Here is a 13694-nt window from a genome sequence, read left to right as displayed (position 1 = left end):
GGGTCCATATATCACCATATATGTTTCGATATACAGCCATATATGGTCATATACAAGCATATATGCTAATATAGTGCTATATATGGCTGTATATCCCCCCCCCCCCCCTTGCCTGCGCCCCGCGCCTTGCCCGCTTGTCGCCCGTACCCGTCCGCGACTGCCAGCCCCTCCCTGCCAGCCCCTCACTGTAAAAATTGTAATTGTAATTTTACAGCTAAACATTTTACAGGCTTTTGGGAAAAAAGCAACCCTATCCGTAAAACACGATTTTGGTTGGAGCTGTAGTTTTGCGAGGAATGTTGTAATTTATTGACACAGCTGTGGAATAATGGTAGGACTGTAAAATTACAGCAGTATTGTAAAGTTATCCTGATTTTCACAAATCCACAGGTTTTCGTGGGTAACTGCTTTACAAAGTGAAGTCTGGGCTGAAATTTGTACACAGAATCCAAAAACAGCAAAAACAGTCCTCAAATGAGGAAAAATCCCACGATAAATGCATGAGAAACACACAAATTATCATACTGAGACGGGAAAAAATTAATTATCTCCGATAGTCCGAAGGACGAGGGCATGTACACGAAGTTCGTCACCTTTTCTTTCATTAATGCCTACACCTATCACTTAAAACACACCTCTTCACCCTCCCTCATGGGCCTAATAAAGCCCTCGGTAGCTTTACTTACATCGACAATGCTCAAAATTTGACTCATTGTCGATGAGCCCGAGAACAAGTGTGTACAAACATCGCAACGCCTACCTACGGAGGCAGCCAGCGAGCCGAGGCGTCTGAGTAGTACGCGGGGCGGCCGCGCGCCGCGCTGCGGTAATCTTGGCGACGCCAATTGTAAATTAATCTGTTCAATAATACAATTTTCTTTGATTTGAAGGTCTGGCGTCAGTTCAACGGAACCGTTTTCTGGGTGTAGGCTAGTGTCGCCAACGTGTGTCTCTCCACCGTGGAACACTGTTAAGAAAATGTCGTTGAAATAACGACAAATTTGTCGCTGAGTGTTTAATAGGAAAAGTCGTTACATAACGGCATTGGGCTGTTGTAGAACAACATCGATTGTTCAGTAACAACAAGAGTTGTTCAGGGACAACAAAAGTTGTTCAAGAACAACAAAAGTTGTTCAAGAATAACAAAAGTTGTTCAAGAACAACAAAAGTTGTTCAGGCGGAGAAAAAAACAACTGTCCAAGTACAACAAAAGTTGTTCAGCAGCAACAAAAGGTGTTCGGAAACAACAAATGCGGTTTAGCCGCAACGAAAGTTGTTCAGAAACAATGAAAGTTGTTAAGGAACAGCAAAAGTTGTTTCGGAACAACATTGCTGTTTTGCAACAAACATTGCTGTTTTGCAACAAACTTTGCTGTTTTGCAACAAACATTGCTGTTTTGCAATATCGTTTATTGTTCTCGTAACATTGTTGTTTGTCTACAACACCGTCATCAGTAAGAGTGTTGTTTTTCAACAACTCTTCTTTACAGTGAAGGTTGTGAGAACAGGCCATAGTGTTGGCTTCGACTGGGGTGTTAATGCCCAAAGTTTGATACCTTACACTAAGAAGAACGCAGTTCAGCCGCGCGTTTCGAAAGACACGCAGTTCCTATCTCTAGAGCGGTAAACTGCGTGTCTTTCGAAACGCGCTGCTGAACTGCGTGTCTTTCGAAACGCGCGGCTGAATTGCGTGCCATTCGAAACGGGTGGCTGAACTGCGTGCCTTTTAGTCTAAGGTATCGAGTTGTCGAAATTCTTCTGGAACCACGAGAAGAAACCTGCCGCCACCTTCTCTGCCTCCACCGTGGGGACTTGCGAATGTCGAGAAATCGCTTTATAGGATTGTCGGACCCCATCCTCCAAGAACCAGCACGAGTTTTTCTCAGTGACATATGCAAGAAGTGCGTCGTAAGAAAATCAAATAAGTTAAATGGACAGCAACTTTTTAATTTCATGATTCAGTGTCCCCTCTTTTATTTTCAGATCCCTGAAGCCGTTGGAGAAAACTTGCATTCTTCCGAGCCGGCAAAGTCAGTCACTTGTCATCACCACCTTCAAATTGAAATATGTAGTGAACCAGTTTCTGACGGGTGGACTTGTTCAAAGATTAGCTTTATTGCTGTGTAAGGATAGAAACACGTTTAGAATGCCGAACCAGTGGTGGATAACGTCAAGAAAAAAGGGGGCGTTAAAAGTCAGTAGACCACTTAAGGCGACGAGTCGAGGCTTGCAGTCAGCACCCAACATGAATCGCGCACGGTCGCGTCGAGCTCGCCCACTCTCCTCGAGCCATGGAGCGAAGTAGAGGCCGGTACGGAGCGACTCAGTGGAGTCCCGCAATGCCTGTCCTGCAAGAGAGCAACATTACAAGAATGTTGACATACTGTAAAACAGAAAACAGTAACGGATGTGACAGAATATATACAGGAGCGGTGCATTTCAGAAACTTTGTACTGTGTGCCAAGTTGGATTTTTTCCGGAAAAATTGAAAAAAAAAAATGCTTTTTCGAAAAAAAAATCTTAGGGGTCGAAAAAATTTGAAAAATTGAACTAGCCTAACCCAACTTTCTCATTGGAAAACGTGTGAAAGATTTCCCCCTGTGCAATGGGCGACGAAGAGTAAGATTTGTTTCGTTTTTTATCCCGCCCTTCTGCTTTTAGAAAAGCATTAAATCGGGCTTATGCAACCGCTCTCGTGTCCATCCGGCCGTCCGTCTGTCGTCCGTGTAAGAGGAAGGAGATGAACTAGAGGTCTACAAATTTCAGGGTATATTACAGGTCACTCCGGACAACATCACGCCTGGTGCAAATCCTGGCAACCACCCCTAAGGGGGTGAAAGGGGGTAACAAGGAAATAGGGGTTGGTCCGAAAAGTAGGAAAAACCTAAGCTTGCGCTAACGTGGAAGCAGATGATATAGCTTTCATTTTCAGTGAGTGTGCTTTAAATTAGGTTACATAAGTCATATGTAGGCCTTGCCTTGAGTGGCAGAGCGTAGCAAAGCAAATAATTTTGCTGACACAGCAAATAATTTGCTGACACTGCAAATGATTTGGTCGACACAGCAAATAATTTTGTTGCCGCAGCAAATCCCAGGTAAATGGAATTGTATATGGCCATATATGAATTGTATATGATCATATACAGCGATATATGCTTTATATATGACGACATATATGCCCACATATATAGTTGTATATGGTCATATATGATCATATATGCTTGTATATGGGCTTATATATTACCATATATGGGTCCATATATCACCATATATGTTTCGATATACAGCCATATATGGTCATATACAAGCATATATGCTAATATAGTGCTATATATGGCTGTATATCGAAACATATATGGTGATATATGGACCCATATATGGTAATATATAAGCCCATATACAATTAAATATAATCCATATATAGTAATTAATATATGGTCATATATGTGGTCATATATAAGGACATATATTACCATATACAGAATATATATAATTATATATGAAGCATATATAACCCTCATTTACCTGGGATAATTTTGCTGGCACAGCAAATAGTTTTATTGCTGCCCGATCTTAAATGAATTGTACGCTTTTGGGTGGCGAAGCGATTGCATTTGAATCGCTGCGGTACGCGCGCGGTCTGCGCCTGGGTCGCTAAGGTTCGCCCAGATATTTCACCGAAGGGTCGTCATAGTTCGTCCAAGTTCGGCACGGGTCCGCTCATGTACGCGGGATATTCGCCAAGGTCCTCCCGAGTATTCCGCCCATGGTTCGTTACAGTTCGCCCGCGTTCGCTCTTGTATGCTCCAGTGCGCGAGTTGTTCGCTAAGGTTCGCTGCAGTTTTTCGCGAAAGGATCGCTCAATGCGCTAGAAGTTCGCCCATTGGCCACCTTGGCGCCACTGGTTGGCCCTACCCGCACGACGTTCGCGGTTGGGTCGCTTCTGCAGCGCCACCTGTACGTCGTCAGGTCACTCGAAAACAAACACGGCGTGAAGCAGAATAAAGTAAACTATTTGGTTAACAACAACACTTTGTGTATTTGTTTGCATCTTTAAACAAACAGTGAGACAAAAGTCGTCGCAGGTACGAAATGCGTTGCTACCAATTTCGTGTGGTGCAATCAAAGTTGAAAGTTGTTGCGTCAAGTAATGAAACAAGGACTTGCGATATAAACTTTGGTGGTTACTCTTGGTTATGTTTTCCTTTGTCTTACATGGTCTAAATTACTTACAGATGATACCTGAACCTCATTATCTTGAAGGAAGAGCTCGTTTATCGTTACTATTGCTAACCCGTCGTTTTTGATATCTCTGATTAACTTTGTAATAATATTGTCATGATCTTGAACGGCTGTCATGACAGATCTGGAAGATCACTTTTAATTTGAAACAGGTTGATATTGGTCTTTCTTGAACTAACTACTTATTGTGTTATTGATTTACAGAAATAGGTTGAAAGACATTGTAGAATTAGTTGAGTTTTTGTTAGTGCTGGAGAAGACTCGAGAACATGCATAATAACGGCAGACCTTGGAATTGTAAAATTTCATCTGTGTTTTTTTGTTCTTTTTATTCTCTGTCGTGACAAATACAATGAATTATAGTAATACTTTGGATATGTAATAGAAATCAAGGCATGACCAAACAGCATACTGAGGTTGTGATTTCCTTTTGACGTCGTAACTTCTTATAATGCATTGTTAAGTTTGATAATGTACACGTCTACCAGTTAATCTCTTCGAAACCTGGCAAAAGCCTCTGGGCTGTTTCTTGTGCACTACTTGTGCAGTAATACGAAATGTTTTCTCTGTGCCTTGTTTTAGATATCTGTTAGTGTTTGCAAATAGTTTCAATGTATTGTGTCTCATTCTGAGACCTAACTTACTTTAGAAATGTACAAGGTATATCTAATAAACAATAGTTTGTGACAAAACTAATATCAATTTACTAGTGCTAAGCGGTATTTCACACCAAAAGAATGTGCATGCTGTTACAAACCAATCTCTTCAAATGCTGAAGTCGTAAATTGTGTACATCATAATTGTCTAATGAAACACACCTACAATTGACATGGTAAAAAAAATATAACTTAAAAAAATAAATTGGAATACTTAATGGAATTTATTTTGTTGCAGAATGGAATATAATCTAATCATAGCATACTTTTAATTAAAGTAACATACATGCCAATACCATGTGTTGCATATTTTGATATAAGGACAGATTTATTTTGAGTTACCAAAGCCAGAACAGACATAACAAAATTTGCAATAGATGGAAAGTTTTAATTGGAAAGTTATTCATTATACATCTTCGAGATCATTGACACGCTGAATTATATATTGTCTTTCAAACTCAAGGCCCTGATTGATAACTAAATGGAAACAAAGGGTAATGAGATTTGATACAGGCACAGCAACAACATTTGGTGTTGAATGCACAACATTTACATAGGCTAAACTAATGTCATTGGCACTTTCATGGGCTTCCCAAGGTAATCTCTGGTATTCTTGAATGAGACAAAAATATTGAGCAGGTTGACACACACATTTCTTGTTGCACTGACAATTTGACCACCGAACAAAACTTTTGATTGAACCCAAGTGTATCTCCTCATCTTTCTTAAATGTCACAAAGGATGATTGACGCTTTGTTGCTCTGGTGTAACACTCAGCAACAAACAAGATTCCTTTCCGCCACAATCTTGTAAAAACCTGGAAATGACCCCCTCTTATTCTTAAATCACTGAAAATAACATTTAAAGGAGGGCATGGCATTGCTGAAAGTGTTCCCACTACAAAAAATCCAGGGGCAATGTCCTCCAACTTTTTGTATGTCTTCCTTGTCTTTCGCAAGTTTTCACAAAATGTCTTCACAGCAGACTCATTCATTTCATCAATTACAAAAGAAAGCTTTTGGACAATGGTGGCAGCTGATGCTATTTGGACACCTACATATCTTGTTCCATGAAACAAATGGCAAATTTTGCCATTGAGATCTTCTAGAAAAAAAAACAGGAATACACCCAGAGGGGCCCAAGATCTCTCACAACTTCACCATAATGTGCCAACTGGTGAATGTTGATACCCATGAATTGTACATGATACAATCGTTCAAAATATCTGACATACTTTTTAAGTAAATTAGAGGCACGATCAACTTGCTCTAATGATAGACTTGGCTGGCTTAGGAGATATATCCCAGACACAAGTAACATATGATGCTCCATATAGTGATCAGGCATAATACCTAACAAAACTGGAATAGAGTAGTAAAGAAGAAAAACCTTATAATCCAGAGATTTCCAGGATGCAAGCTCTGTAACTGATCGTGGAAATTTGTTCAGAAAGGTAGGGGTCTTGAAAGATAACAATTTCTTGTCAACAATTTCTTTTAAATGATGCAAAGAAAACTCCAATTTTTGATAGTTTTTATCAAACCAGAGCTCAAGCAGAAGATTACAAATTCCTGATATGCCCTGCATTGTGTCAATTCCAGTAGAACGCACAAGATTAAGAAGCATTCGATACAAAAGCGACAATCCCTTGATGCCATAACATGGCAACCCAGCAGCAATAGCCACTCTTGCATGACTTTCAACATGTTCATTCTGTCTCAAGGGAACATTATTTAAATAAGGGTATACGTGAACTCCTGACTCACCTTGCTCAAACCTTCTGCCTTTAATGTAACATCGGAAACAACCCCAGAATCCATTATAGTTTTCCCAATGTAAAAAGCAACTTTTTGCAGGCATATCACACGTTCCACACAACACGAATAGTGCGCCCATCAGGAAGTTTAATCAAGTAGCCATCTCTGCAAAACTCATCAAATTTTGAGTGGAATGGTGCCAAAAATATGTTAACTTGAGGCTTTTTTGTGCCAAACCAAATGCCAGCCAAAATTATATTCTGCTTTTTCACTCTTTCCCTGTAGCTCAATCCATTAATGACTAGAAATAGAGGCCATATATTGAATTTGTTGGCAATGAAGTTAAACACTGACACACCATCTGAATACCACATAAAAGATATATTGTTAGGATTTTGAAGGAAACCTGATTCAATATGTTGCTGATAAACATAGCCATCATATATATCTTCAATGTTGTGTTGATTTCTCTTGCGTCTATTAAATCTATATTGTAGTTTATCATAAAAGCCCTGCCATTGAAAAAGGGCTTGCAGTTGATGCACTAATGGTATTTCTATAAAATATGCTACTTTTGTCTTTTCTTGACAACTAGTGCAGAGAGTTGTTTTGGTTTGAAGCAACTGATAACAGTTGGAACAATAATAGTGGTATTCTAGTACATCTTTACCAACATTTAAAAAAAAATATTCTTAAACTTATACAATGATTTAACACAAGAACTGTTTGGAGGACAGTGGAGAGCAATGAGAAGCAAAAGATCCACAAGACAACTTCCAGTAAGTCCATGAGTAAGAACCAAAGTCATGATAGCAATAAGACTTTGAGAAACAGTCAGGGGGGCACCTTCATAGAGTGGTTGGTTTCCATTATTATTGTCCACATTTCTCGCTGCTCCTGGTAGGCCTTCATCTTCTGATTGATCAGAGCCTGAGTTGACATCACCATCTATATTGATGTTTTCGTCGTCAGAAGAAGAATCTGGAGCTGATGAATTAATGTCAGAGTCAAAACCGTCCTTAATAATGTTTTGATTGGGTTCCACATCATTGATGTTTTCTTCACCAGAAGAAGAATCACCAGCTGATGAATGAGCCGAATCTTCCTCAATAATGTGTTGGTTGGGTTCTTCATCACTCATAGGCTCATCACCATCCCCCCTGCTCCCGCAGCAACACCTGAATGCAAATAATTATCATTAGTTACCAGAAAATAAAAATTTGACGTGATTAGCAGACTTATTCGTACAATGTATGCATACCAACAATGGGTGGTTGATCAGCTACGTCATTTTCCTGATTGGCAATAAGACCTAGAGACAGCGGACAACAATGGTATTCTTAAAATTCTTGAAAATACTACTCCACTTAAAACGGGAACAGTACTGAAAAATTGTCATTATGGGCAGTGGTTGATACGCACCTCCTATAACATTATTTCCAGCTTCTCGATCCTGATTACCATTACCTTAGGACAACAAATAATAATTAATAAAATCATCCCGATACTTATCCATAGAAAAAATAAACCATTCCAAGTCTCACCAAGTTCTCTTCTACGGTTGAACTGATCAATATGACCATTATCAGAGTCACTCGAATCACTTTCACTGTGATCATTTGGCTGTAACAACACATTGTCAGCTCTCCTCCGAAATCGTTTCTGAGAGGACTTTGAAGCCATGATACAAAATAACTCATAGTACGAATAATTCAGTACTCGAAACTTCAAAAGTCAAGACAAACTACTGCATTCAGTAAAATCCCTAACACCTGTTCGCAAGTTTGGTCGCCAATATGGACATATGACAACAACGTCAGTGATTGGCCCGTGCCGTCACGTGACTGCACTCACGGGACTATCTAAAATTTCCACAATATTTATCCAAAAACTCTTTGCGCTGTATTAAGTTTGGGTTACTGGTTATACCAATACAAAAATAAAAAGATCGATACACATTTTGGTTCCGTTACAAACAACTTCATTCGACGCCTGAGAGGAATATCGTGAATGGTGGAACTATTTGCTTGCTTGTCTCTGCGCGCAGTCAACAACCATGCGTGAGCTGCTGCTTTGAAAAAGATCGCGCACGTTCCCCATTCGACGTCGACGTGATAAGTTTGGAAATTGCATCCTCGTCCTTAAAATATTATAGTCGATTTGACGTGAATTATTGTGGATCAGACATGGATCCATCAGTATTGGTGTTCTGGCTGCGCGAGGAGAAAACCAGTATCGTTAGCTTAGATTGTGTTCGGGAGGAAGAGCGAAAGCCGGGCTCGGTGGCCAGTGTCTTCTGGCAATACACCGGCGAGCGATATCCAGCTCAAATAATTAAAATTGCTAGTAAGTTCCACACATGTGAAATTTTTAGAAATAATTACTGTGCGAGAGCTAGTGAACGTTTGATGAGGTTATGATTTTGCCTGCTATATGAGTGATTAGCGTGAACTTACTGTGCTTTCAAATGACACCATATATCACTTTCATTTTCTTCAGAGACTATGAAAACGTTAGAGGAAGCAGACTCAAAGTTTATGGCAAAATACAACAATATGAAAGCAGCCAAAAGTGCTTCTTCTATTATGGAACATCCACCAGCACCAGCTAAGAATAATAAGCCAAAGCGTGCGAAGACTACGACACTTAAAGGGAGAGCTGCCACTGCTGCTGCCATTGCCAGTGAAAGTAGCATTTCACGGGCTCTTGGAGAGAAACCTGTGCTTACCCATATGCAGAAGGAAGTAAGAGATGTATCAAAGCAAACAGAGAAACTGTTCAAAGTTAGTGAAGAAAAGACAGTAAATTTGCAAGATCTTGGTGCCATGAATAAGGTCAACATTTTTGACAGCCTGTACCACAAGAATGGATCCAATGAATCAGATGTTTTTTTTAAGTAATGATTTGGGTGGAAGTAAAATAATTTGTCAAAGAGAGTCTGATGATTACGAGAGCAGTTCAGCTGAAACGGATGATGAAAAGAGCTCGGAACAAAAGTACTGTGAAAGGTGCAAGGGTTTGGCAATCCTAGGTAATTGGTTTTCCCTTTGCATTTTGTGATATTTGAGTTATTAAATTAACACCTCAATTATTTGAATTGTGCTTTTCTTTCATAGATAATCCAGCAACTCACCTGTTTTTGAGCAGCTTAAATGGTTTTTATGGAAATACCCAGGGCTCAACTAGTTCTGTTCTGCATGATATTGAAAATAAATTGCTCAAACCATTGCCTACCATAAACCATAAACTGGTAAATTTATACTTCAGCTTATAGTTGATGTGGTCAGATCATTGGTTTGTATGTTAAAGTTTCTTCCCCCTTTTTTTACAGGTTGAATTGCCAACAGGCTCTGGCCTATGGCTGAAAAGGCCACAAAAGCCAAAATTGTTATTGATGCAGGTGGAGACCCCTACAAGCTCACTAGGTTGACTTTGGAAGCACTCTATGGTGATCTGCTGAAGAAGCAGGGACTGTCTGCCAAGGGTCAGGGAAAGTCTGGCCATGGAATTGAGGATACACTGGAAATGCAAGTGTGTGAATGTCGCTCACTTGCAGGTGAGTGACATTCCATTCGTACACTTAGCAGAGTTGTGCACGCGAGGCAAGATTTGCCTCGCGCTGCCTCGCTGATTTGTCCGCGAGGCAAGCGCCTTCGGAGAGCGCTTGCCTTTTCGGGCCTCTTCGGGACTGGACCGCACGAGGCAGCCTGCCTCACCAAGCTGCGAGTCAGCGCGAGTTACCGTGGCTCGCGCTCCGAGCGCCACTCGCTACCACCCTCGTTTTTGCGTGGGTGGCCAATGGCAGCACCGATAGTTTGGCGGGAAAGGTGTGAGGTGGCCACTAGTCATCTCCAGCTACGCTCTGCGAGTCTCGGCCTGCCTCCTTGCTGCCTCGTTGTTCGGCGAGGCTCGCCGGCCGGGCGAGGCTCGCAGAGATTCGGGGAGCGAGCGCGGGGCGAGCCAAGCTGGTGCACGGCCGCGAGGCAGCGCGAGGCAAGATTTTGCCTCGCGCACACAAGTCTGACACTTAGGGGGGTTAACGTGTGAATTTTGTAGGAAAAATTCACACCTTTACCCCCCTAAGTGTACGAATGGAATGTCGCTCACCTGCAGGTGAGCGACATTCACACACGTGCATTTCCAGTGTACAGACCTGACAAACATTTACAGTTGGGTTGATTATTTATTTTTAATGACTAACACATGCATAACTGTAATAATCTAAAACTCGCTATTTTCTTATTTTCTTTTTCAGATTTTGTGGCAAGAAATTCGAACACCAAAGCCCCCCCCTCTCTGACTAAAAAGGGAGAAAATCGCCCACCCTTTCAATACCCTATATGCCAGATCTCCAACGGTCAAATAACATGTTCCAGACCTTCAAATGACTGCTGCCAAGTCCATTCAATGGGATAACATTCAAGTTGTACAACCACAAAAGTCAATTAGCCAGCAGCAGAACGTTATTCTCAGCACCAGCTCACCAGCCCCAGCCCCTGCTCCTGCTACTTATTCAGAAGGAACCATGTCAGCAGGTATGACTTCCGTGCTCCAGGTTGTATTTGATTAATTCTTTCCCTAATTGACACAATATTTTGGATCTGGTCACCCTTAACATTCTCTAATTTTTGTGGAAAGGTACTGTTCATTATTTTTCAAATATATCTTTTAGTATCTAACAGAGAAATGAGTAAAAAAAAAGGAGGTATTTTCAATATTACCTTTCTACAAAAATTAGAGAATGTTAAGGGACCTTAGAGGAAGCTGCAAACCAAGTTTAGTGACCATTAAAGACTATATAATTTTGTTATAAGAGTTGCGGTGTTCTGCTATTTTTTGTTTATAGCTTTTAATCAAAGAGTAGGAAACAAAACTCCAATTTTTTGCCATAGATGGTTTTGAATCCGTTTTAAATTCTCTTTCTAATGGTGTAGTCAATGTTTACCTGACTGCAAAGATTCATGCAGCTATAGCCATGCAACCTCTCAAATACGCAATTTTGACCGCAAAATTTTGGGAATTGATATCTCCTAAACTGTTTAAGCTACAGACTCCAGATTTGGAGTGAGTTCATGAGTTCATACTGTGTCAATCATCACATCTTGTGTCAATTAAGAAAAGAACTAATCATTTGTTTTGATTTTCTTTATTTTTGAATTTTAAGGTGCTCCCACAATGTCTTGTACTTAGCTGGCTTTCTGGACAGAAATCTCGGAGACAAAGTAAGATTATTGTTGGGGTTCAAGTTATTAAGAAAGAAGACGTGTTATAGTATTTAATAGAGCCCAACTGACAACCAATAATACAAATTTGATTGGCTGTGGTTGCCAATTTATGGTTTTAGCTTTATTAACTAAGTAAAACATTATTATTACTTCAAAAAAAATATATTATTGGTCATCAGTTGGTCGCTATTAAATAGTGTTACACTTCCCCTTTGTGAATAACTCAAATGCCAACAATAATTCCAGCTTGTCTCCGAGATTCTGTCTAGAATGCCAACTAAGATGGAGACATTATGGGGGCACCTTTAGCATCAAGGTTTATATAAGATTTATAATAAATTTGATCTCACTTTGCGTTAGTTATTTCAGGTGGCCAGAGCAGCAACAACTATTATCAGCCATGGAGAGGAACACCCAAACCAGATAGCACTGCCCAGCTGGGATCGTATGGTGCTGCTACTGACTGGAACTCACGACTTTAGGAGCAGCAGTACAGTGCAGGTAACTTTTACTGTTATTTTGGTTGGCTAAAATAATGTCATATATTTTGCTGCTTATAATCACGCATTGATCAGTATCTGTGAATTAATCATTTATTCCTTTATTAGGTCTTGGTGCGCCACTTCACGAGGCCCTTGAGGCGACTTGGTCGTCCTAATCAGCGTTGCAAGCAGTCTTTTGCGCTAATGGTTAGTATTGTTGTTGTTTGTTACCTTACCCCCGAAAGTTTTTTATTATTCCTATTCTTGACGATGGCCTCTTATGGCAAAGCCAATCGTGCCCAAAAGAAGTTAATGAAATTTGATTTAAAAATTCTACAGTAAATTAGAATTTTTTGGAGATATGTTTAATGCAATTTTGCCTGATGAAATTTGAGTTTCCATGGAAGTGACGAGCTGAGCAGCAGGCCGAGTCGAGCCAGGGAAATTTCAGCCAATCACAAATTTTTACATTTCAATCAGTGTAAATTCATAGTATGTTCTTTTAGTTTGAGCCTTATTCCCTTTTCCTTGTCTTATATGTTTCTTTTTCTAATTTCTAGATTATCCTCGCCTTGCTGAAACCAGCAAAATTCTTGAAGATTTATAATTTTTGTTTGTTTGTTTTTCTATATAAAAGTATTTTTGTTTGTTTATTTGTCCATATAAAAGTATTTTTATTTGTTATTTTTTTGTAATCTGGACAAGATCATTATTTGTATTGTTTTTTGTAATGATATGAAATTAAACATATTATAAGAAATTCATAAGAGTGTATTCCAATTAAAGGCAGATCCATCCTGGATCCGCACCTACGACCCCTTCGAGGGGCATACCCCATCCCCACGCGTAGCCCAGCGCATACGCACGCAACGGGGCGTACTGCGCGCGACCTGTGGGCGGCGGCGGTCAGCGACCCGGAAGCGAACCGTAAGCGAACCGTGCAACAATCGTCACAGAGTCGCCAAAAGTCGCAAAGTGACCCCTTTGCGAACTTTGCCGAACTCATAGCTACCAAGGAGCGATTTAAAGCGAACCCTTTGCGTGCAGTGTAGAATCCGCCAAATGTACACTGTAAAACATTTTGGGAGTAATTTTACCCTTTTGGGTGACGAAACGCTCACTCAAGAAAATCGGGTGATTAATTTTATCGACCCTTGGAAGAGTAATTTTATTACATACATGGGTGGGTAAAATTCTCAACCCACGGGGTGAAATTTTTGATCTCATGGTAGAGTGTATTTACTTACCCACGAGGTTAAAACAGAATGATCTCCACCTTGGGTATGAAGCTGAACTGTATGAAAAAAGTGTGGCACCCTACTGAGAGTTGAA

General features: G+C 40.3%; 1 protein-coding gene across 4 annotated transcripts in view; it reads right to left on the bottom strand.

Annotated features, from left to right (window-relative positions):
• Nucleotides 1–1926: 1926 nt before the first annotated feature.
• Nucleotides 1927–13694, bottom strand: part of LOC113213365 (uncharacterized) — a 117360-nt gene continuing 105592 nt past the window's right edge. For 2 of the 4 annotated variants that reach the window (XR_008010926.1, XM_052265486.1), the window contains 2 exons: nt 2205–2348; nt 1927–2119 (listed from right to left, as the gene is read on the bottom strand). Coding sequence is in view for 3 of the 4 variants with exons in the window: in XM_052265486.1 (XP_052121446.1) it covers nt 2055–2119; nt 2205–2348 (209 nt within the window). In the remaining variant the exon portion in view is untranslated. Of the gene's footprint in view, nt 2349–13694 lie in introns of all 4 variants that reach the window. The other 2 variants (XM_052265483.1, XM_052265484.1) reach the window with 1 other exon arrangement.

The sequence above is a fragment of the Frankliniella occidentalis genome, unplaced genomic scaffold (assembly GCF_000697945.3).
Source record: "Frankliniella occidentalis isolate FOCC.00 unplaced genomic scaffold, Focc_3.1 Scaffold27, whole genome shotgun sequence".
Classification (NCBI taxonomy): Eukaryota; Metazoa; Arthropoda; class Insecta; order Thysanoptera; family Thripidae; genus Frankliniella; species Frankliniella occidentalis.
Note: the sequence above shows the minus strand (reverse complement) of the source record. Positions and strands in the feature narration are given on the sequence as shown.